Below are 24,754 nucleotides of genomic sequence, written 5' to 3' on the forward strand. Positions count from 1 at the left end.
TACATCTGCCCCAATGTAACATATTGACTTGTAGATTATACGCCTGATTCAGAGATGGATGGGATATAAAAGAGGTGTCCTGTGTAGAAAGATGCCTGCTGCCCGCTACTGTGATCTGCTGCTACAACCAAAGGCAGCATCGGACCATCTCCAATCCAATCTAAACTTTATTGTCATGAACAATTTGCATACATGAACAGTGTACATCGGACAACTTAGCAACCCTAACGTTATTCAGGCTGACATTTTCAGGATCTCCGTCCGTCAACGCCCCGTCCATGCCCCCAAATGGTGCCCTGCAATAGTTATGTCCACAGTCTTGCACCCATGCTTATGTTTATCCAAATATTTTATATATTGGCAGCTGCCAGCACTAGTTTTGACCATCACCTTGATTTGGTACTGGAGCACCGTGGCATGCAGTTTGGAAACCACTGAGTTATAGATTTTTAAAATGATTAATTTGGCACATTGATATGTCTGAGAAGTTTGATAATTACATTAAACATCTGACTTCAGGGAAGAATTGAGAACTTACAGCAGCCCACAGGGCATCTTCCCTGCAGGCCCCATGGCTAAGCCATCCTACGGCCACTAAGAGTACCCAAAATTCATTCATATTATTTAACTGTATTGTTAACAGTCTGCAGTCATACATCTATACCGAAGGCCAACCAATGAATATGGTCCAGCTCTACCATTAGGCAGCTTTCGGCAGCTGACTAGGGCACCAGGATCTTGTGGGGCACCACTGAGTCTGCCTATTGCAAAATGAAGGACATCTATAAGGAAGACATCCTTACATGTGGTGGCTGCCGGACTTCTAAGATGCCATCTCCACACTTTCACTTGAAATTGGGTATAGGTGGCAGTGTGTGGTTGGGGGGAGGGGGGCAGTAAATTGCAGTTTTGCCTAGGGTGCAGAAAAGCCTTACACCAGCCTTATGGTACCCACTGCCCAACTGAGCTTACAATAACATTATATTGTTATTAATGTTAATTTCTATGCGGCAAGTTTTAAATGTGCGTGGCTGTGGTTATTACTGAGCAATTGCTAAATAGGGGGCCCTTAAAAACCTTTGCTATGGGGCCTACGAATATCTAGGTACGCCTCTGATTGGAGGTGTAGGTAGGAATTCGAGTATCATGTACGTGGAATAGCTACAATATTGTTAGTTATTTTCAAGAGATCGATTGGCTTGAATTGTATATACAGTATATTACTGTTAAGATTATTTTGATTATCTCTGCCCTGTACATTATTTATTGCTCAGAGTTCTATGTTAGACATCGATGGTATATTATGAATATTTACTGTATGCCAGAAACTCATATTATGCTTTATGTATTAATTTTATTTATTGAAAAGCGATTCCCTATATCGCCATACATTAATCGTTGCCGATGTTTTCATGTCCTATCTGTTGTCTACTTTTACACATTCTATCCATCTGCTGCTGTTATTACTCTGTTTCACATTCTGTTGTTGCCTCATTGCCATTTTAAGTGATTGTCTATTGTTGAAAGTCTTTATTTTGACCCAGTCGTTACCACTGAGGCATTTACCGATTCAGGTGGAGGCACTGTCAATATTTTCATTAGAGAAGATTGCTACAATGACATCACTTGTATACAATGTCAGATTGGGGCATGAAAGGCCCACTGGAAATGCAGTGGGAGGGACTTACTGAAGGAAGGCAACACAAAGCTGTATAAGCATGGCCAGCTGTTGAGGGGAGTGGCTAATAGTCTTGCGCCAGCTCCTTCTAGCTCTGCCTCGGTTTTCTGACACAGCCAGTACATGCTGGGTAGCATCACCCCAAACATTGATCAACCATCCCACCCAATCACAGCCCACTATGCCCCTCACAGAAATAGTTGGGGCATTGAAGCAATGGGGCCAATCTTGGAATCTACCGGCCCCCTCGCCCACCTCCCCAGTCTGCTTTTTAAGTACCTTACCCAAAAGGCACAGTGGACCTCTGACTTGCAGAAACAAGAAGGCTATTTTTTTTGTTGCACACAAGGCTCTTATGCCCCTTACTGATTTATTATATAGTATTATGTAATGTTATGCACTGTATTTTATCATTTGGTGCTAACATTTAAACACAGGAAGATAGAACCAAAAGATGGTGCAGCTAAGATTGTATAATTTATATTTTGGTACGCACAGTACGGTAGATAGATAAATACAGAGGCATAACTCTGGGAGGCAATGGAATCAGCTGCAGCTGGGCTCCTGCTCCCAAGGGGGCACCTCTCCTCCCCTATGGGTTTATATCAGTTAATTGAAAGCCGTTGATATTCGAATTTGACATAAACAGATAAATTGAAACTGTGTCTCCAATTATGTAGCAAACGGGAACAAGGAAATGCCTCCATCTTTACTCGAAGTTTTGACTAATTTTCTGCTTATCATCATGTGACAACAAAGGTGCGATAAGATGGCTCTACAGGAAGCGTGGGTTATGAGCACCCCACTGTAGTGTGTAAATAGCAGGTATGAATCATTGTACTGTGTGACATAATAAGGTGCAGACTTATGCCATAATTACTCTAAGCCCTTTACAGTAAGTGCTCTGTAAGAGAGGATTATGGGTCGGATTTTCTAATACTAATTTGAAGTTAAAATATAGCCCTGCTTCCATCATGCCGAGACACATTTTATCTAAGAGCTTGAAGTAGAGAAAATATTAATGTTGTAGAGTACAGAACTGGTTATTACAATACTGTATAACATTAAGCGCATTGCGTTCTATTGGATAAAAGCATAAAAGCATAAATAACAAAATTACTATTATAATAGAAAACTACTTAATAGAGAATGGTTGGTATCCTTCAAGTTCCTGTGAGAAATATGTTTAGCACTTAGGGCCTGATTCAACTCTGTTCGCTAGACAACATATATTCGCTGCCTAGCGAGCAGGTAAACGCTGGCCCGCCGAACGCACCCCCCCACTGAGCGAATCTCTAGCATGCGAGCAGATGTGTATGCTTAATCATCAAATGATTAATTCCCTTCGTGGATAAAAGTAAGTCTACAGTATACTTTTATCCTGGACGGAGCTGGCCATCATTTGACGTCACCCGCCCACCGCAAGTATAAAAGGACATGTATGCGTTCACATGGGTACGCCAAGTGTTTCTATCGGTGCATCCATAAAACGCTGGTCGTCCTCTGCATCTAACCCCGCCCGTCCCCTGTCCGCCCATCAGTGAGAGAAAGCCCTAAGTGTGAAACTCCAGGAGTTGCACATGCCCATATTCGTGCATGCGCAAACCAAAACAATCAGCTGGGGTAATGAATTCGGACCATCTGCTCTAAACACATGTACACACTAGGGTTAATTTCTGCTGGTAGCAGTGACCGTTCTAGAGGTGAGGCTGCAGCTCTGCCAGTACAGACTTTTGTCCGAGGCAGCACCCGGATGCGGGATAGTAATAAAAAAATTATTATGGCAGCCCCTAAATGCCAATGGCCACAGGGACGGTCTAGAGATTGAATATCCCCAGGTGTGCTGTAATATGCTGGCGCCTTTGCTCGTGCCAGCAAAGTCATCAGTTCCGGCAGCTTGAAGCACATATCAGGACCTTCCATCTCCAGTCTACCTGTTCAGCAGGTTAGCAGAGCAGGGAGAGCGCCTCTCCAGCCCGGCGCCTCCCTGCTCTGGATACCTTGCTGAGCAGGTTCCCCCGACCCTGCCTTTATGGATAGCCTGCTTATGGTAGTGGCAGCAGCAGCTGCTTCTGGGTTACATAGAGCACTGAAGTAGGGGTGGAGCTGCCTGATGACTTCTAGGAGTCTGATGGAATTTATGATTTAACTGATTTTTCAGACTCCTTGAATCACAGGTTGAGAGATCAGAGGAGTCATTAGACTCATGGGCAGCAACATGGAGTCGCGACCACATGCTAAGATGGTTGGGACCCTCTTTGGGCCCATGACCCACAGTTTGAGAACTGCTGGAATAGAGCAATACAGTGGTAATAGGATTCAGGGAATATATAGTAAAGGTAATACTGTATAACTGTAAAGGTAATACTGTATATCTAATAAGTTATAACAACCAATATATTATAAAATAATCAGATAAAGCTTGCAAAAGGAACCACAGACTAGAGGCAGTTTTGTATTACTGCAGTGGATTTACAAACTTTCTTAAATCACGGTACCCTAGAGGATCAGCAATTTTTGCATGGCACCCTTAGGATAAAGGTTTGCCTATTGATAATTGTAGGAATAAAGTAAATTGAGTAAATTGTGGTGTGTGATTGTCTACATGCTTTATTTTTCGAGGCCACAAGCACTGATTTACCTATTACTTTGACAATAATTTGATTTGGTGCTGAATCACCAACCCAAGTCACCTCTACATGAGTGTGCTGCACCACAGGGTTCCTAGGCACATAGTTTAGGTAACACTGTTTTACTGTATTATGTTCTAACATTATTACTTTCAAAATGATTATTAAAGTTATCAAATGATAAAAAATTGGCATAATTACTACTACTGTACTCCGCCCATCCCCCATGCTGAGCCCCACCCCTGCTCTGTCAGGCCCAGCCCTCTATCTTCTTCTGCTGCCCCCTCCCCCCTCCACCTCTTTATTTGGCTTAACCCTCCATTCATACTGCTCCTATTCTTACCCTGTTCCCGGGTTCTCCTCCTAGGCTAGGTCAGTCTCCGTAGCTGTTGGGACGTCTACTACTCATGGATGTTGGAGATGGGATAGACCTTCGAGAATTACTATTTAGATGTGTAGTGCATGTTTTAACCATAATGCTGACGGTTCCTGATTCTATTCGTTTTCTCCTGTATAACTGTTTGTTTGTTTTTGCTTCATATTTGCTTAGAAATTATAATTACTCAAGCAATCTTTTTTGCAATTGGACGTGACGCAATTTGTATATTTTTGTAATAACACTGGTCAGCAATCAAAATGTTTTTGGAATGAAATTACATTTTTTGACTCATTTTGATATGGCCAATAAGAAAATGGCAGAATTATTAATGTGCTCTTGTTTGTTTTGATACATTACCGTGACTTAGAACCTTCCTTTTTTATATTCGGTCTTCTTATTACACCAATAAAGTATGGAGGATAAAAATGTCCTGCTGCTAATTAATCTGAGTTACGGAGATTTGTGTTTAGGCCACGGATGGCCCAGCTTTCAGCTGTCTCAAGGAATAAATTTCATATTTACTAGAATTAGTTAGGCCAAATAAAGGAAAATGTATTAATTTGGTCACAGGTGCAGGAGCTCCCAAGAACAAACACTTTGGCTAGATCATCTCATTCATGAGATAATTACTCGGAATGCATTCAAGCTGTGGTTCCCAAATCTCAAAGGCTCTCACCACTGGACTGTTGCTCCGGGAGCCAAGGCTAATTATAACGGGGTGAGGCGAGATGGGCTGAGGTGACCCAGGTTATGAAAAAAAGACATTGTTTCCCTCCAGCACCCTGATTGGTATTAGTAACACTACTTCATAATAGAATTCAGAGATACTGTATTGGTTACATATACACTGCTCAAAAAAATACTTTGTTCTTTATATAGTTGAATGTGCTGACAACAAAATCACACAAAAATTATCAATGGAAATCAAATTTATTAACCCACGGAGGTCTGGATTTGGAGTCAAACTCAAAATTAAAGTGGAGAAACACACTACAGGCTGATCCAACTTTGATGTAAGGTCCTTAAAACAAGTCAAAATGAGGCTCAGTTGTACATGTAAAAAGAGCATATAATTCTCATAGTGCATAAAGTTTATTTTTACATATATCAATCATATACAAGGGAAAAAAAAGTTTACATTAAAGTCAAAGTTTACAAAGTAGTTTCACACACACATAAAAAATCCAATGATGATCAAAAAATGCCCCCTAAAGAAATGCCACCCCACACCTTTACTGACCCACTGCCAAACCGGTCATGCTGGAGGATGTTGCGGGCAGCAGAACGTTCTACTTGGTGTCTCCAGACTCTGTCACATGTGCTCAGTGCCCTGCTTTCATCTGTAAAGGCCACATCTTGGTGTTCTCTGGCAAATGCCAAATGTCCTGCACAGTGTTGGACTGTAAGCACAACCCCCACCTGTGGACGTCGGGCCCTCATACCACCCTCATGGAGTCTGTTTCTGACCGTTTGAGTAGACACATGCACATTTTTGGCCTGCTGGAGGTCATTTTGCAGGGCTCTGGCAGTGCTCCTCCTGTTCCTCCTTGCACAAAGGCGGAGGTAGCGGTCCTGCTGCTGGGTTTTTGCCCTCCTACAGCCTCCTCCACATCTCCTAATGTACTGACCTGTCTCCTGGTAGTGCCTCCATGCTCTGGACACTACACTGAGAGACACAGCAATCCTTCTTGCCACAGCTCGCATTGATGTGCCATCCTGGATGAGCTGCACTGCCTGAGCCACTTGTGTGGGTTGTAGACTCCGTCTCATGCTACCACTAGAGTGAAAGCACCGCCAGCTTTAAAAAGTGACCAAAACATCAGCCAGAAAGCATAGGAGCTGAGAAGTGGTCTGTGGTCACCACCTGCAGAACAACTTCTTTATTAGGGGGGGGGGGGGGGGGTCTTGCTACTTGCCTATAATTCCACTTGTTGTCTATTCCATTTGCACAACAGCATGTGAAATTGATTGGCAATCAGTGTTGCTTCCTAAGTGGACAGTTTGATATCAAAGAAGTGTGATTGACTTGGAGTTACATTGTGCTGTTTAAGTGATCCCTTTATTTTTTTGAGCAGTGTATTATTTGCACACATGTATGATTTCAAGCCCCCAAGCCATTGTCAAGGCTTCTCTGTATATTGGGGTCCCTATTGCTTTATCTAGGTGTGGTTTGCAGCACTTATACTTATTAACACTTACTTTTTTTTTCACTGGTGTACTGCTCTGGGCTTTCTGGCTTATGCTGATTTGTTTTGGGGTGCCGCACCCCGCACCAAGCTAAAGCAATAGGGTCTCCCAATATACAGAGAAGCCTTGACAATGGCTTGTGGGCTTATTTGCCCAAATATATGTAACCAATATCTCTGAATTATATTATCATGTTGTGTTCAAGACCATTTACTAGTGCCAGTTAGGGTTCTGGAGGGAAACCATGTATTTTTTTCTTACCCAGTATTACCCCTCCCTTTCATGCACCTGAATGGCATTACTAAACTGATTGAGCAGCTGCCACTATATATGTGACCCAGGTTATGCCAGGTTCATCTACTAGTTATAGAAAAGGTAGGTTATATAATTTGTACTTAAAGAATTCAAGATTTTGAATAGTAATTTTTTTAAATCACGGAATAAAAAAAAAAATTACAATATTTTGTTGCAGAGTGTAATTACTAACACAGGTCGGGTCTCCCTTCTCCGTGTATTCCAAGAACCAAAATATTCTAAAAAAACGTGGTTTTTCAGAATAATGCAGGTTTTTTTGTCCCCCCAACACCCCTTTTTTCATACTTACCTCAACCCCGATATCTCTACCTGACACTCATTCTCTCTCTTGCTCCGATCTTTCTCTCTCCATCCCTCTCTGACATTCTATTTCTTAATCCGGCTCACACACCTTCCTCCATCTCTTGCTACGCTTTCTCTTTCCCTCTTTTTCCATGAAGTTCTCTTACTCTCCCTGAACACCCGACCACTCTCTTTGTTGCTCCTCTCTCTTTTTCTTTCACTCTATCACCAACACCCTCTTTGTCTCTCACTCTTTCTGTTGCCTCTTCCCCCCTAAGAGGCACTGTAGTGACAATGTTGGGTCGGGGGGGGGGGGGGTTTCTGGGCTCACAAAGTACTAGTTACACCCCTGCTTATGGAAAAATGAAAGGCTAATTGATTGAATACCTATTCCCCACGTACCCAAGGGGTAAGCCACATGTGACATTCTGAATGTTGATCGTATACCAATGCCACTATTCTTCCTTAACCCCTTCCCGACCGGGCGTTTTTTGTTAACTTTTTTTTTTTTTCCTCCTCGCGTTCAAATAAGCGTAACTTTTTTAATTTCCAGCTATATAGACATATGAGGGCTTTTTTTTTGCGGGACAAGTTGTACTTTTTAATGGTACCATTTACTATACCGTATAATATTCTGGGGAATCAGGAAATAATTCAATGTGGGGTAAAAAGGAAAAAAAACGCAATTCCACAATTTTGCGCTGGTTACGTTTTTTTTGGAGTTCATAGTTCGTTTAAAATGATGGGTTATCTTTATTCTATGGGTTGTTACGATTCCGGTGATACCAAACTTATATAGTTTTCGTTACGTTTTACCACTAAAAAAAAAATAGAAAATTTTACGTTTTTTCTTATTTGCGTCGCGTCGCCATGTTCTGCGGCTTATAACTTTTTTTATTTTTCCACCTACGGACCTGGGTGAGGGCTCATTTTTTGCGGGCTGAAGTGTACTTTTTAATTAATACCATTATGGGATATGTGCGACTTTCTGATCTCTTTTAGTTACATTTTTTTGGGTAGGCGATGCGACCAAAAAACGTAGTTTTGGCGTTGGGAATTTTTTTCCGTTTACGCCTTTAACCGTGCGGGATAACTAATGTTATATTTTAATAGATCGGACTTTTAGGAACGCGGCGATACCAAATATGTTTATTTTTTTTATTTTTTATTTATTTTTATTTGTGAAATGGGGAAAGGGGGGTGATTTGAACTTTTAATATTTTTTTTTTATTTTTTTTTTTTTAACTTTTTTTTTTTTTTTTACTTTTACTACAAGGCCCCCTAGTGTACTTGACCACTAGGGGGCGCGATCACCTGTACTAGGTTCAGCCATAGAGCTCTATGGCTGAACATAGTGATTTTCAGCACTTCCTATTACATCCTGCCTCAGGCAGGATGTAATAGGAATGCTGACATGGCCAGCACAGGGGTCTACATTAGACCCCTGGCTGCCATGGCAACCGATCGGCACCCTCCGATCTCGCCGCGGGGGGCCCCGATCGGCGCCGGAGGGGGGCGCCCCCCCTCCGATCAGCTATTTAAGCACTGCGGGCGCTTTGCCCGCGGTGCTTAAAGGGTTAAACGGCCACGATCGGCGAACTCGCCGCTCGTGGCCGTGAGAGCAGGTACCTGGCTGTAATATACAGCCATTACCTGCTCTCTTTCAAGCCAGCTCACTCCGTGAGCTGGCTTGATTCCCCCGCAACCGTCATATGACGTACATGTACGTCATATGTCGGGAAGGGGTTAAAACATAATTTTGGATGATTACATTATTTGGCATCATGCAAAGTGGGTCATTTATTCTGGAATTTTATCAGAAATATATTTATATAATCTTGCAGATAATCTTGATTTATGCTTCCAGTTGCACCCCTATGCATGCCTCATTATTATGCTAATACATCTTTGGTTTTATCTATAATATATTGGTGTCCCTTTTACATTTATGAATTTATTTGATGTGTTTTTGTTGTTTGTTGTTATCCAAAACTTCAATTTGCACTTCATTTCACTACTTCTTCCTTGCAAATATAATTATATTGAAGTTTTCTAATTAGCTCCTTCATTTAATTCTCACACTTCTTGCAAATGTCAGATTTTATTTGATATTATCTCTATAAAGGTTGAACTTTAAAGTTAGTGTACAAAAAAAGTAATATAAAGTTAACTTACTGTTATTTTAATTCTTTGTATGTTGCAAACTGTAATTAATTATTGCCCCCCCCCCTCCCCCTGTAATTACACAAGCACTTTTCCATTTTTTGATAAAACCTCTAGATTGGTGGGTTTTTCTGGGGCAGGACATACCTACCAGGGCAGACAATGCTTGTGTCAACCTTCCTACCCTGTCAACAGTAGCCCTGTCTACCTATTTCAAGTGTCCACCTAAGCCCTGTCGATCTTTAATGGTCGACCTAATGTACAAGCATACTGTGGACCAGGCGACTGTATCTTAAATCTAGCACGTTGTAGTAACTGCACTTACAAAACAAATGGAAGAATTATTAATTTCCAGCCCATAATAATTAAAAATACTCTTTAATCCAACTGTAATAATGTCGTAATGTTATGCGATGAAACAAAAAAAAAAAACATTCCCATATAGAGCTTAAACAATTTCAGGTTGAGTATCCCTTATCCAAAATGCTTACCTGGCGTCCACGTCGGCCTTCAGGATCCTCCTCAGTGGCATCTCCAGTCCCAGGGGTGTATTGCACAACCGCGCAATCGCGCAATGCACCCCTGGGACCGGAGATGGAGAGAGAGAGAGAAAGGGTGTCAGAGAGAAAGGGAAAGAGTGTCAGGGAGAGAGACATTGACAAGTAGAGACCGTCAGAGAGAGAGAGAGAGAGAGAGAGAGAGAGAGAGAGAGAGAGAGAGCAAGAAGAAACAGGTGGGGAGGAGAGAGATAGAGGGAAAAGAGGGGGGAGACAGAACAGAGGAGGGAAAAAGAGAGGAGAGAGAGAGGAATGAAAGATGAAGGGGAGAGAGAGAATGGGGAGAAAGAGAGGGAGAGGTGGGTGAGGAGGAGGGGGAGAATGGAGAGGAGGGGGAGAAGGTATGAGAAGGGGGTGTCAGGGGAGAAGTGAGAGGGGGCAGAGGAGGGGGGAAGAAGGTAGGGAAGAAGGGGGAAGGGAAAGGCGTGGGAGGGAGATGGGGAAAAGGGAGGGGAGTGAGTGAGGGTATGTGTGTAAAAACAACATGGACTGTGTACCACTCTCTGTCCTCCTTCCCCCAATGAACAAGGGAGTTGTGTAGCTTCAGTACAGTGGCAGTGTCCGGTGTCCTGGTACTGCTCACCGGCGCCTGGTCTTCCTCATAGCGGCGAGAGAGAGAGAAAGGTTGTCAGGGGGGAGAGCGAGATAAGTGACAGTTTGAGGAGAGAGAGATGGTGGGAGAGAGAGGGAGTGGCAGTGGCATAACTAGAAATGTAGTTCCCCCTGCCAAATAAATTCTGGCCCCCCGACACAAACTGACAGAGCAGGTATATAATGAACAGTACCTGTGCTGCTTTAATCCTTCAGTGGGGTCCAGGAGGAGAGCAATCTGAATTCAGCAGCAGGCTCTCTCAAGCAGCTGGTGGTTGCGGGGTTGGTGCTAGGGTGTCCGGCGCCCTCCTTTTCCTAAAGGCCCAGCACACACAAATGGTGTGGTATCATAAGAAATAGGCATGGCCCAATTTAATTACACCATACAGTAGCACAATCTTATTTACATTACATTGCACAGGGTGCAGGGAGGGGTGGGACAGATGTAGGGAGCCATGCTGGGCAGAGAGAAGGGGACAGATGCAGGGGAAATAGGGGCAGATGGGCATATGCTGGGCCAAGAGGGGGACAGATGTGTGGGGAGAGAGACAGATGCTGGGGAGAGATTGAGGGGAAAGATGCTGGGCAGAGAAGGATTGGGGACAGATTATGTGCAGGCAGATGGGGTACAAATGCTGAGCAGAGAAGAGGAGAGACACTGGGCAGGGAGAGAGGGACAGATGTTGGGCAGGGAAAGGAGAGGCAGACGGTGGTCAGGGAGAGGGGGGAAGATACTGGGCAGGGAGAGGGGGTACAAGTGCTGGACAGGTAGAGGGGGGACAGGTACTGGGCAGGGAGTGGGGGGACAGATGTTGGGCAGAGAGAGGGGGACAGATGGTGGGCAGGGAAAGGTGGCGCAGATGGTGGCAGGGATAGGGGGACAGATGCTTGACAGGGAGGCGGTGAGAGAGATAGTTAAGCTGCAGAGAGAGAGAGGCAGGAGGCATACTCACAGACACAGGTCCATGCTGTGAGGGTAGCCTCAGGATCAGAGGAGCTCCTCCAATCAGGGGCACTTCTATTGTCAATCCTCCAATCATAGCTCGGCACATCACATTCAGTCTTAGCCCTGATGGCTGATGCTGCGATGAGGGTGGAGGGGCTTGCACCGCAGTAAGGGAGGTGCAGCAGGGACTTCCTCTGCTGCTGCTCTCTTTGTGTGTATGTGTGTAAAGTCCTCCCTCTCCCCTCTGCAGTGCCGGTGCTGCTGCCTCTCAAACACTGACAGGCGCGGAAGCAGCAGCAGGGTGAGCAGTTATACATACATCCCAGCGCCTCCCTGGGGAGAGGCGGGCAGGGTTGAAGGTGGAGATGTCTGGCTGTCTGTGTGAGGATGCTCAGTGACCCGCCCCATGGGCGGTTCATGGGCGGGTCACTGAGTGTCCTCACACCAGACATCCAGAGGCGGAGAAGTCTGCTAATCGGCTGCTTCTGCAGAGCTCACACAGGCAGCCTCAGTGAGAACCGTGACCCTGCGCCCCGGAGGCGCCGGCTCCCCCCCACCACCGCTGAGGCTGCTGAGCGGTAGTTATGACACTGGGGAGTGGTGGGGAGAAGCTAGAGGAGGGATGGGAGAAGGGGGAATGAAGAAGGTAGATGAGAAAGAGGTGTGAGGAGAGGAGGGAGGGGGAGAGACGGCAGAGAAGGGAGTGAAGATGGGGGAAGGGAAAGCAGTGGGAGCGAGAGAGGAAGAAGGGAGGGGAGTGAGGGTGGGGGGAAGGGAGGGGGGTAGAGAGGGGAAATTAGGTAGGGTAGAGAAAGGAATGGAGGTGGGAAAGGAAGGGAGAAAAGGGAAATAGGGGGTGGGGGAGAAGGAAGGGTGGGGGTAGAGAAGGGGTGGGAAGAGGGAGAGGGGGCAGGGAGAGGAGAAGGAAGAGGGGGAGGAGAGAGTGCAGGGGTTTGAAAGGGTTGTGACACACAGGGACTATGTACCTTGCTCTGTCCCTTCCTGTGTATCGCCAGTACAGTGGCAGTGTTGGTGCTGGATATCCCTATACTGCTAACTGGCACCTGGTTTCCCTCTCACTGGGTCCCCTACTCCTACAGAGTGGTGCTGGGTCTGCCTCTCTCTAGGACCTCTGCTCCTGTCGCTGGGCCTCCCTCTTGCTTGGATCTCCATCTCGCCGGTGCCGGTTCTCCCACTACTGTTTCCCAGCAATGGGTCTCTCTCTCATTGGCAATGGCAGGTCTTCTGCACACCACCACTCCGGGACCTATCATTGCACTGCTGAAAAGGGGCACAGGACAGGGACAAGCCACTGCCTGCGAGCCTCTATTTAAGAAAAAAAACATCAGGAGGGCACAGTGGATTGCCTGCTGGGCCTTGGGGCCCCCAATGCTCCCAGGCCCCATACTAGTTGCATCCCCTGCACCCTCTATAGTTACGCCAGTGCCCATGGGTTAACTTGCAGAAACACGTTGAGTCAACATTAAAGTGACTGAGACTCAGTTATCATCATCATTGCGTAATTTGCTTTATGACGTTTGTAACACTTTTTTACCAGAATTTTCTGAATTTTTCACCTTGTGTATGCCATGCAGTAGCCTCCGCATCACAGGGCACACATTGCTAAAGGTGCAATAGCTTTACTCTGACTTACAGTAGTCTGTGGTTAGCTTAACTGTGTTTGAATTCAGACTCAGGAATCAAACTCTGCAACATGGCTGTAGCCATCTCTTCATCATCTATGTCCACTCGAACAGATGTTAGTTGCTGAAAAACAGACATCATTTTGTCTGTCATTATTCATACTGCTGAATTCAGTCAATTTTGTGTTGTACAATGCACATCTTAAATGTATCCTTCTCATGAGACCTCCATCCTAATAAGCTGCCTGCAATGCTGTCCACATGTCTTTAGCTTTAATTTTCACACACATGTTGCTCCACACTCAAACCAATAGTACACAGGGTCTTCCCTACATCATATGTCCTTGGATCTGCACCAGGAACCTTCTTCAATCTTTCATGCTTCAACTGCATTTCCAGAGCAAACATCCCAGTTTTACTCCTTTTAGCTTGACAAAGCTAGGGATGGCCATCGGTGCAGTCGCCATCGATGGTGATTCTGCATCCAGACAAAGATAGTTGAAAACTATGTGATGGACAACCATCAATAGTTTTATCAATCAATGGTTATCCATTCTTTTTGACTGGCGGGCTCACAGGCCAATCAGAACATGGGGACGGGCTTCCAGGTTGTCAGGGGGTGGAGCTATGCTTCATGTCCTGGCACCTTGAAGAAAAGAAAAAAAAAAGGAACATCATTTCTACTATGCCATCGATGTAGTGAAACTATCTGGTTCTCCCCCATCGATGGCAAAAGTATTCTACATCGGCCATAAACCATCGATGATTTTGAATCATCGATGGTCGATGGCCATCCCTAGACAAAGACCATTATAAATGTTGTTCCTGTATACATGCTACTTACAGACATAAGTACAGACATACAGTATGCAGACTGCGCACTTAAAAGCTTCTGGGCTGGTACACAGTGCTGGAGACACCCTGTACTCTTTTTGCCTTGTTCAATGCAGCTTCTGTATACTAACAAGCTTCTGTGCTAACATCCTTTACTGGAAACACTCTGTGCTGTATTTGTAGACACCCAAAAGGAGGAGTGACCTTATGGATGCGGTGGGGGTTGTGCTTCCCCGATTTCATGGAACTCAGTCTGGAGTCTTCTCTTTATACAGGAATGGAGACAGAACACTCGACTACTGGGTTAGGTTGACCTTTTATTCCGGAATCTGTCACTGAGGACGTCAACCTCTTTCATTGAATAGTTTAACAGTATTATCACAACAAGCGAACAAAGTGCAATAGTGTAGAAACGTTTTACCATAATACTAGACAGTGCATAGAAGGAAATGTTTTACCATAATACTAGACAATGCATAGAAAGAAATGTTTTACCATAATGCTCAACATTACTCATTACTTAGGAAGCCAATCAGTGCTTCTGACCTCTATTCACCATAGACTCAGCATGCACATATCCTAAGGTTACCGGTAACCATTACGTTTAACTAAAGTCCCGGATTGCAGGTCCTAATAACCTGACCCGTGCACAAGGGTTTCGGTGGGGCCCAAGCGGTGCTCCTATCTGAAGATGGGCCAGGGGAAAAACAATATAAGAAGGGCTCTTGGTTTGCTGTAAGCGGGGTCGCTTTACTAGGGCGTGGGTGAATCCCACTTGGAGTCCTGGAAGGGTTAGATCACTCTCAAGTGTTGGTAAGGAGGCCTTTGGGCCCTTATAGTTACCCTGTTTCCTTACCCAGGCGTCCGGCTGGGATCAGTAAGTCTTCACCAGTGCTGTGTACCCTCCTGGGAGTGCTAGTGTGGGCGCCTAGACGTTGCCACAATCAGCTACACAGGACTACTGGCCACTGGCCTGCACTGTGGCTCTCTATGCGGCCTCAATGGGTACAACCCTGTCATGCGCTAGGGGTGTCCATGGGTCCCTGACCCTATAATGTGCCTGGCGGGCGATATAATAGGGGTGGTAGGCAGGGGCACAGTGTGCAGTAAGGTACCTGTATCGGCTGCAGGTGCTGGTTCCAACCAGTCTCGATCTCCCGGACTCTGTCACCGCTGATCTGTCCCTGGTGACTGCATCAATGGTGCCTCGGCTGTCCAGGCTCTACTGCTGCTTACACCATGCTGCTGGGCTCTGGCTACTATGCTCTGTGCTACCCACGTGCTGGCTGCTGGGCTCTGGCTGCTGGGCTCTGGCAGCTTGACACTGTGACTGCTGTGTTCTCTTGAACAGTTTGCACGCTGCCTGACTGGCTCCTTCTCTCACAGGCTGGGCTGCCACTCATTACTGGAGCTCTGTGCTGCTCAAGTGTCTGGCAGGTCAGGGGTCACAGGTGCCACACTGCTGTCTTCCTCTCGGTTGCCCAGTGTCTTTCAGGCTGCATGGAGAAGTCTCCTCTCTCTGTGCTAGCTGCTAACTTCCTCAACCACGCTGGCTCAGGTCACCTCTGACCTCTCTCTTCCTGTCACACTCCAGCCTGTCTGTGTTTAACTCTTTAGGTCTGAGCTGTGCCTAGTGCTGGGGTATATTAACCCCTGGTTAACTGGAATGCACGGCACCTATTATTCCACAGTTATGGGGTGTTACATCCGCCCATACTTTTTTATGTGCGTGTCCTCACGCCACGCTCTCGGAGACATAAGTCCAAACCTTTCAAAGTTCTGAATCCGTAAAGTCTCTTTCGCAGTCCGAATACTACCGACAGTTATAACAGTGTCAACATAAATGAACAACCTATACATATATACATAAATATATAACATCAGAACGGCATGAGATTATTACAGCTGGAGCTTATTCTCGGTACCGGGCTGGAGTCCTCTACAGGTTCTGTGGTCAGTATAGCCGGGATGGACGGTATGCTCCACCCTACGTTAAACAGCAGTTCCTGCGGGCCCCTGGGCATGCTCCCGGGGGCGACGGTAGGGACCTCCGTCTGTCGAGAGTATGACTTAGGCTGGTTGCAATGTACCCAGTGCAGTCGAGTCCTGTCCGGTTCTCCGCTTTGGTGGACTTCGATTGCTGCCGTCGGGCTCTTGGTGACCACGTAGGGCTCGGCCTCCCATTTATGGTGAAATCTGCGCCGTGGACGACTGTTAACGATAGGAGCGAGGTGATTCCACTCCTCTGCTGCGACCGGCTTCTCTCCTCTATTGGCGGGAATGAGGTTCACTCTTGAGCGTAGATGCCGTGAGACTGGACTGAGGGAAATCGGTGCCTCCATCTGTCCACTTTGGCACCAATGTGCACGCCTGCGGAAAGGACGCCTGTCGGGGCCCGGCCGGTTTCTTCTCTCTGGCACCCCACCTGGACCAGTCACGTTCACCGCTTTGGCACCCTTTTCCTCCTCCACCACATCGAACTCCACCGTCTCGCCTTCTCTGAGACTGCACAGAAGTCTCCGCGAGTGGCTCTTCCTTAGGGCTGTCCGATGGACAAAAATGTCATCCCTTGTGTCGTTCCGGTTGATGAAGCCATATCCCCTTCAGATATTAAACCACTTGACCATCCCTTGGGTACGCGGGGCCAGCACTCTCTTCTCCACTTGGCTCCCCTGGACGCAGATTATGTGCCGTTGGGTGATCTCCCCAGCCTGGTCTTGGTTAACTGGTTTCTGCTTTAACGCTGCAATCAGCTCTTCAGGGCAATTCCTTAGTATGTTCATGCCCAGGATGATGGGAGCAACTCTCCCTTCCCCGCAGGTGATCACTAAATAACCCTGCCTGGGTAAGCGGGTTCGTCCAATCTGCAAATCTGCTTCCCAGTACCCGTTGCAGACGACCTCTCGGCCATTGGCAGCGACCACCTTCACTTGTGTGGGGGGCTGTCTAAACGGTACTTTTCCCCAATACTTTTGGAGAGTGGGTAACTGTATCATGGATACATGTGACCCGGTGTCGATCATGGCCACTGTCTCTATCCCATTGATCACTACTGGGATCCTCGGGCATTGTCCTACATATTGGGCCCACCATTCCTCCGGGTCTGAGTCTACTCCCGGTGTTCTCCCCGAGGTTCGGCCCTCATCCTCGGGGCATTGCAGTTTAAATGGTCGGACGAGGGGCAGTTTCTCTCGACGTGCCCGGCCTCCTGACAGTGTCGACAGATGGGCTGGCCTTGATGGTCGAATGGGTCTGAGGCTCGCCTCCCATATTCTCGGGGTGGGTCCCATCGATTCCGGTTCGACTGCTGTCCTTCCAACTTCCATCTGGCCTCCCCGCGGTTGGATGCGGTTTGCTGTGTCAGCTGGCGTATGTCTCGCTGCATTGCAGCCATCCCGAGGACCAGGTCTTCCACCTGTCGCTGGAGGGATTGGTCTGGATTCCCCGCTGGCGGTTTGTCACTCTGGGTGGTCCGGCCTTTCAGTCGGCCAACTTGTTCAGAGCTCGTGGCCACGGTTCCTCGAGCCCCCGCCATTTCTGGGTATTCTACCTCGGGGTCGGCGTGATTCCCGATGGTCCGGATGGCGGCGTTCTTAAAGTCAGCAAAGGACTTCCCCGGCATCTGCATCTTCAGAATTCGCAGCTGGGTCTTGACGGTGGGGTTCAACGCTTCCTCCACGAACTGGAGAGTGAGCGCCTCGTCGCTGTTACGCACCTCATCTTTGTCAGCCGCTTGGATGAGCTTCAGGGCCTTCTGTAGACTTAGGGCGAAATCACGGAGGGTTTCGCCTGGTCGCTGTTTCCGACCGTCTTCAACTCCGGGTGGTGGTCTCGAGGATCACGGCCAGCCGATTCAAGATCTGGTCGGTGTCCTTCTTTTGGTCATCATCCCACGATTCGACCTCGCTAAGGGCAGAGCCCGTGAGTTGGCCGATTAGGATCTGTACCCTCTGTTCTTCGCTCGGGGTGTAGAGCTGGGCCATGGACTTCATCTGGTTCCTGAATGCAGTGAACGCGGCGCCCTTGTTGGGGTCCCCACTGTAAGTCAGCATCCATGGGGCCCCAAAGTAATAGGGTAGCGTGATGGGAGCATGAGGGGTTGCTGCTGGAGCAGGTACTGCCACTGGAGGGGCAGCCTGTTGGTCGCCGTTGGGGGGCACACCGGATGGTTGTCCACCCCCAACCTGTACTGCGTCCATCCTGGTATCAGATTATACTCCGCGTCGACTATATCCTGTTCGTGACGCCAGAAAACTGTAGACACCCAAAAGGAGGAGTGACCTTATGGATGCGGTGGGGGTTGTGCTTCCCCGATTTCACGGATCTCAGTCTGGAGTCTTCTCTTTATACAGGAATGGAGACAGAACACTCGACTACTGGGTTAGGTTGACCTTTTATTCCGGAATCTGTCACTGAGGACGTCAACCTCTTTCATTGAATAGTTTAACAGTATTATCACAACAAGCGAACAAAGTGCAATAGTGTAGAAACGTTTTACCATAATACTAGACAGTGCATAGAAGGAAATGTTTTACCATAATACTAGACAATGCATAGAAAGAAATGTTTTACCATAATGCTCAACATTACTCATTACTTAGGAAGCCAATCAGTGCTTCTGACCTCTATTCACCATAGACTCAGCATGCACATATCCTAAGGTTACCGGTAACCATTACGTTTAACTAAAGTCCCGGATTGCAGGTCCTAATAACCTGACCCGTGCACAGGGGTTTCGGTGGGGCCCAAGCGGTGCTCCTATCTGAAGATGGGCCAGGGGAAAAACAATATAAGAAGGGCTCTTGGTTTGCTGTAAGCGGGGTCGCTTTACTAGGGCGTGGGTGAATCCCACTTGGAGTCCTGGAAGGGATAGATCACTCTCAAGTGTTGGTAAGGAGGCCTTTGGGCCCTTATAGTTACCCTGTTTCCTTACCCAGGCGTCCGGCTGGGATCAGTAGGTCTTCACCAGTGCTGTGTACCCTCCTGGGAGTGCTAGTGTGGGCGCCTAGACGTTGCCACAATCAGCTACACAGGACTACTGGCCACTGGCCTGCACTGTGGCTCTCTATGCGGCCTCAATGGGTACAACCCTGTCATGCGCTAGGGGTGTCCATGGGTCCCTGACCCTATAATGTGCCTGGCGGGCGATATAATAGGGGTGGTAGGCAGGGGCACAGTGTGCAGTAAGGTACCTGTATCGGCTGCAGGTGCTGGTTCCAACCAGTCTCGATCTCCCGGACTCTGTCACCGCTGATCTGTCCCTGGTGACTGCATAAATGGTGCCTCTGCTGTCCAGGCTCTGCTGCTGCTTACACCATGCTGCTGGGCTCTGGCTACTATGCTCTGTGCTACCCACGTGCTGGCTGCTGGGCTCTGGCTGCTGGGCTCTGGCAGCTTGACACTGTGACTGCTGTGTTCTCTTGAACAGTTTGCACGCTGCCTGACTGGCTCCTTCTCTCACAGGCTGGGCTGCCACTCATTACTGGAGCTCTGTGCTGCTCAAGTGTCTGGCAGGTCAGGGGTCACAGGTGCCACACTGCTGTCTTCCTCTCGGTTGCCCAGTGTCTTTCAGGCTGCATGGAGAAGTCTCCTCTCTCTGTGCTAGCTGCTAACTTCCTCAACCACGCTGGCTCAGGTCACCTCTGACCTCTCTCTTCCTGTCACACTCCAGCCTGTCTGTGTTTAACTCTTTAGGTCTGAGCTGTGCCTAGTGCTGGGGTATATTAACCCCTGGTTAACTGGAATGCACGGCACCTATTATTCCACAGTTATGGGGTGTTACATATTCATTTTGTGTTCTGTGCATGTATATTGAGGCAGGGACAGTGTACATCCACATGTAGAAAATGTGTAGGATCCGGTCCAGGTATTGGAGCAGCAGCAGCAGGGAAACTGGTGTGATCAGAGTTGTGCTGATTAGCAGCACCTGTGCTCTCCTGATATAAGTGTTTCCAGGTCAGAGGGTCATTGCTCTTGATGGTGGAATAGCTGCCCAAGTGATAGGCCGGGGTGTGGGCCACGGTAGGGACCACTGGAGCTTTTTGAAGAGCTTGGAAAATGCTGTGACTCCTGTATGCTGCATTGCTGTAACCATTCTTGCTTATGCTGATTACCTGGTACGCTGTCTGCCTGCTACGTGATGTATGTGATTCCTTGTCAATATATATATATATATATATCAGTAAAGTAAAAAAAACAATTATCATTCATAGTTAATAAATAGTCCTCCTTCTCTACCCCTTAAATAAATAAACAGATATTTAATACTGTAGCATTACCCTCATCAATCGATGTCTCATTGATTGCTGCATGAAGAAATTATCCTGAGCATATTATTACTCTGAAGTCAAACTTCCCTGGTAGAGAGAAAGGCGGCCTTAATAAGCCATGGTATGCCTGCCAGACGGCACGGCGCCCTCTGTAATCAGACTGTCGGGCAGATAATGCCGCGTAAGTTGTTGCTAGTTTATACCTTCCCAGTGTTGTTGTTGGTGTTGCTGCCGCCACTATTCACATTTAGCTCATGTAAAACACAAATAGAAGTAGCCAGTTATATGCTGTGGTCATCTAACCTATGTACTAAACAGTTACAAACACTGCTAATTATACCAGACTAGCATGCGCTTGCCAAATCTTCTCACTTTATTTATGTATAGCAGCGTGGGGAGCTGATGTTACGCATGCAAGGTACATGAGGCGAGCCCTACTAGATATCAGTCCTCTATTCTGTCTCTAGCGCAGGGCCGGATTAAGCCTTCGGGGGGCCTGGGTCACTTTAGACAGGAGGGCCCCCTTTCACTTGTCATTACTGACCGTAAACTGCACGGGAGAATATTACACTGTCAAAACAAAGGCAGTATAAACTTGGTCAATGGGTAACTGCAGGGTGGGGAATAAAAAAAAAATTATATATATATATATATATATATATCACATGAAAAGCCTTTGTTTGTGCCTTTGTACCTTACTCTGTAGGATTACTCTGATTAAAAACCCTCCCATGACGAGGCTGCTGCTGCTGTCCTCCATGGGCCTGAGAAGCATATGATGAGCTCCACCAAGCAGAGCTCAGCAAAAGCCTCTCAGCCTCTGACCTCTTGTGCTAAGTCTCATGGTGCTTTGTCATCTCCCAATAATGCACTGCACACTTGTGCAGTCAGTGTGCATTGGCTCCCGATGCTCAGCACCATTAATCATTGTCACATTGGCAGATAGGTGAAGCTGCAGCACTACCCCACTACCATGCACAAAACCTTTAGCTAAAAAAATTTGGGCTTATGATCCATACATATTTTCAGAGTAATTAAATCAGCCCCTAACTGTTATTTTTCAGAACCAGTTTGCAAAAGTTAGAGCTGATTGGTTGGTACTGTATGTATTTCCAAGATATGATACAACTTCCCGTTTATCTTGTGTTTATCTGAATATACTGTAATAGAAATCTTATCCAGGGGCTTCAAATTATTTGTCTGAAGAAAATTGTGTGTACTCTATGGTGATCTGTGGATGGTTGGGCAAATCAGGGACAGTACCTATCCATCTATGGGCCTGATTCAGATTTGTAGGGAATTGCACAGCCACAAGGAAGCAGATGAGCAATTCCATACAAATAATTTGCAAATGCAGCAGGAGGTGTCTGTAGGAGATATATGCCTCCTGCATGCATCTGCCACATCATACTGCTGTGTCTTATGTAGGGTACACACCAGGACGACCTGCTCACGATGCACATCGTGAGCGGGTCGTCAGTGTCTCGTCCGACCCGCTCACGATGACGCGGGAGGGCACGACCCGCTCACGATGTGCACCGTGAGCGGGTCCGATCCGATGGCGACCCGCACCCGGTTGTATGGTCGTCATTGAGATCCTACCTGCAGCAGGTAGGATCTCAATAACGACCGACCGACCCGCGGGACCGCGCATCGGATCGGAATCGCTCCACACCAGCTCAGAAAAGGGCCCAATCAGCACACAATCTGCATCCAATTGATCGGAATCGGATCTAGATTGTGCTGATCGGGCCCTAGTCGTCCTGGTGTGTACCCAGCATTAGGTTGCAGCATCGAATCACCATTGTAACCATTGGTCACAATTTGTGATGTTAGCAGAATGAGGCCAATCTGTGCTCAGACTGGCCGTAGGATCCGGACACCCTGGTCCAGTAACTCTGCATCTGATGACGCAGACCCTAGGCCTGTCAAGGCTGCAAAAGACTCCTCTCTCTTCACCTCATCCATCTATTTCTCTTATCAACATTTTATTATGATCAATGATCGGCTCATGGTAGCCGTCTTGAATTTAAAAAATGAAGCTAAGATGCCATATTTTTTATAAGGGAACCACTGCCAAACTCTGAAGAATCCAGGCCTGCTGCCATACCCGTTCTCTACAAGGTTCCACCACCAGTAATGCCCGCAACCTCCGCTGGGTTATAAATAATTTCTTTGTATTATTTTAATCATTATAACAGATGAGGCTCTGCCTTCCCTGACTGCACACCGCCGATATATACATACCTCCCAACTGTTCAGCCATGGGTGTAGAGACGCTCACGCATTCCCGAAATTGTGCCTAGTGGGAAAGGGCGTGGCCTATACTTGTGCCACTCACCTCTGTGTTTGCCACTGTGGGGGCATGCCCAGCGGCTCTATGAGCTGCTGGCTATGCACCCAGCCCTTCTGGCTGCAGAAATATACACTATCTATTCACTGTTGACAAGAGGGACTCCCAACTATCCCTCCGGCTGTGGGACACTGCCAGCCCTGAGCAGAATGTGTGAACATCCCCCCCAAAAAATGGGACGGTCTCGCGAAAAGACAGTTAAATAAAGTATAAAGTATGTGTACGTATGTTTATGCTAATGTTCCATACTACTCATTTTTATGTGATTAATTTACATTTGATTTAGAGTTTACAAATAATCTTAAGGCCCATACACACTGGGCGATTTTGAGGTGAAAGCAGCTCAGTTTGCGGCAGCTCAGTTTGCTCCCGCATTATCACTGGCCGCCGCCTCTCATCTGCCGGTGTTACCAGCAGATGAGTGGCGGGGTGGTCGGCTTTCCATAGTGTCCTGCTATGGAAAGCCATCCACCCCCGTGGAAATCGCTTGGATGGGCTCAGTGTGTATGGACCCTTAGTGAAGCAATGCATTGCCCTTATTGGTCTGGAAATGTGAATTTGGTGATAAAACTGTCAAATAACTTTCTTAAATGAATTTATATCAACTACAGAGAACTAATTGCCTGAAGCTGTCCAGCTGCAAAGTTTTATTTATCCCTACTTGTAAGATCTGTGGGGTTCACTGAGTATGTGCAGAGATAAAGCTGAAATGTTCTCTTGACCTGAAAATGCTTTTGTTTGTGATCTCTTTACAGGGGCCGGTGTGTTCTTCCTGTCTTGCAATGAAGGCGATCAGATCAGCTTCCTCTTTGACTGCATTGTCCGTGGCATCTCCCCAACAAAGGGCCCATTTGGGCTGCGTCCAGTGCTCCCAGGTTAACATAAGAAATACAAAGTAACATGGCCAGGTGGTTCCGGACTTTGTGGAATAGCTACAAAAATTGCTTTTCCCCGTTCCCTTACTGTAGATTACTCAGGAAGCATTATGTGGCATTTTCAGCCCATTCCTCTTTGAGTGGTGTGAGAATGGCCTGAGTCCTACTGTACCAGTCATTGCTATAAGCATCCTCCATGACCGTGATTTTCAAACTTTTTACCTTGCGGCACACTAAATAATATTTTAATATTGCCAAGGCACACCATGAGATCCCCACAGGGCAAAACACTTTGGCCCCCACAGGAAAAAAACAAACTTATTGGTCCCCATATAAAAACAATTACTGTACACTGGTCCCCACAGGTAACAAAAATAAAATACATTGGCCCTTTACATGAAAAGAAGAGACCAGTAAATAACAGTTGAACTGGTGGTGGCTGTAAACTGGTGTGGACATCTCTGGCTCGGGTGCCGGCTGTGGTCCCGACAGTTGGGATCCCGACAGTCATTTACCCTACGTCGAGATCCTGACTGTCAAAACTCAGACAGACGGGTGCCCGACAGGCCACCCGCTATTCTCCCTCGTGAAGGAGAATAGAATAGGTGGCGAGCGCAGTGAGCCACCGTGCCCGCAAGGGGCTTTGTTGCGTTCACCATGAGTCCGGGCAGTAGGGATCACGATGTCGGGCTAATGACTGTCGGGTTCCCGACTGTCGGTACCTTATACCACACCCCTCTGGCTCTAGGGGCACACTTGAAAACAGCTCAAGGCACAAGAGTGTACCATGGCACAGTGGTCGAAAAACACTGCTCTATGGCTTTGTAATTTTCAGAGTGGATTTAATGTGGTCTCTGATTATAATACCACCCCAGGTAAACCACAAAGGATGGATCAACCTTTTTTTTTATTTAGTCACATTGAATAATCCCAGGAATCTGTGAGTGCCAACATCTCTGGGAGCGATGTGCAAAATATCTGCTAAAAAATGCCATTGCATTTGTTATATAAATTCAACTAAAAAATGTTGTATAAAAAAAGATTATATTTCC

At 46.9% G+C, this 24,754-nt stretch overlaps 1 protein-coding gene across 4 annotated transcripts in view; it reads left to right on the forward strand.

Moving 5' to 3' along the window:
- The window catches only part of DOK7 (docking protein 7), a 117,394-nt gene that overhangs the window by 51,746 nt on the left and 40,894 nt on the right, over window positions 1-24,754 (forward strand). For all 4 annotated transcript variants that reach the window (XM_083151847.1, XM_083151834.1, XM_083151826.1 and 1 more), the window contains one exon: window positions 23,583-23,702. In XM_083151847.1, the coding sequence (XP_083007973.1) occupies window positions 23,583-23,702 (120 nt within the window). The remainder of the gene's footprint in view (window positions 1-23,582; window positions 23,703-24,754) is intronic.

This window comes from Crinia signifera, chromosome 1, assembly GCF_055691185.1.
Source record: "Crinia signifera chromosome 1, ASM5569118v1, whole genome shotgun sequence".
In the NCBI taxonomy this organism is placed as follows: Eukaryota; Metazoa; Chordata; class Amphibia; order Anura; family Myobatrachidae; genus Crinia; species Crinia signifera.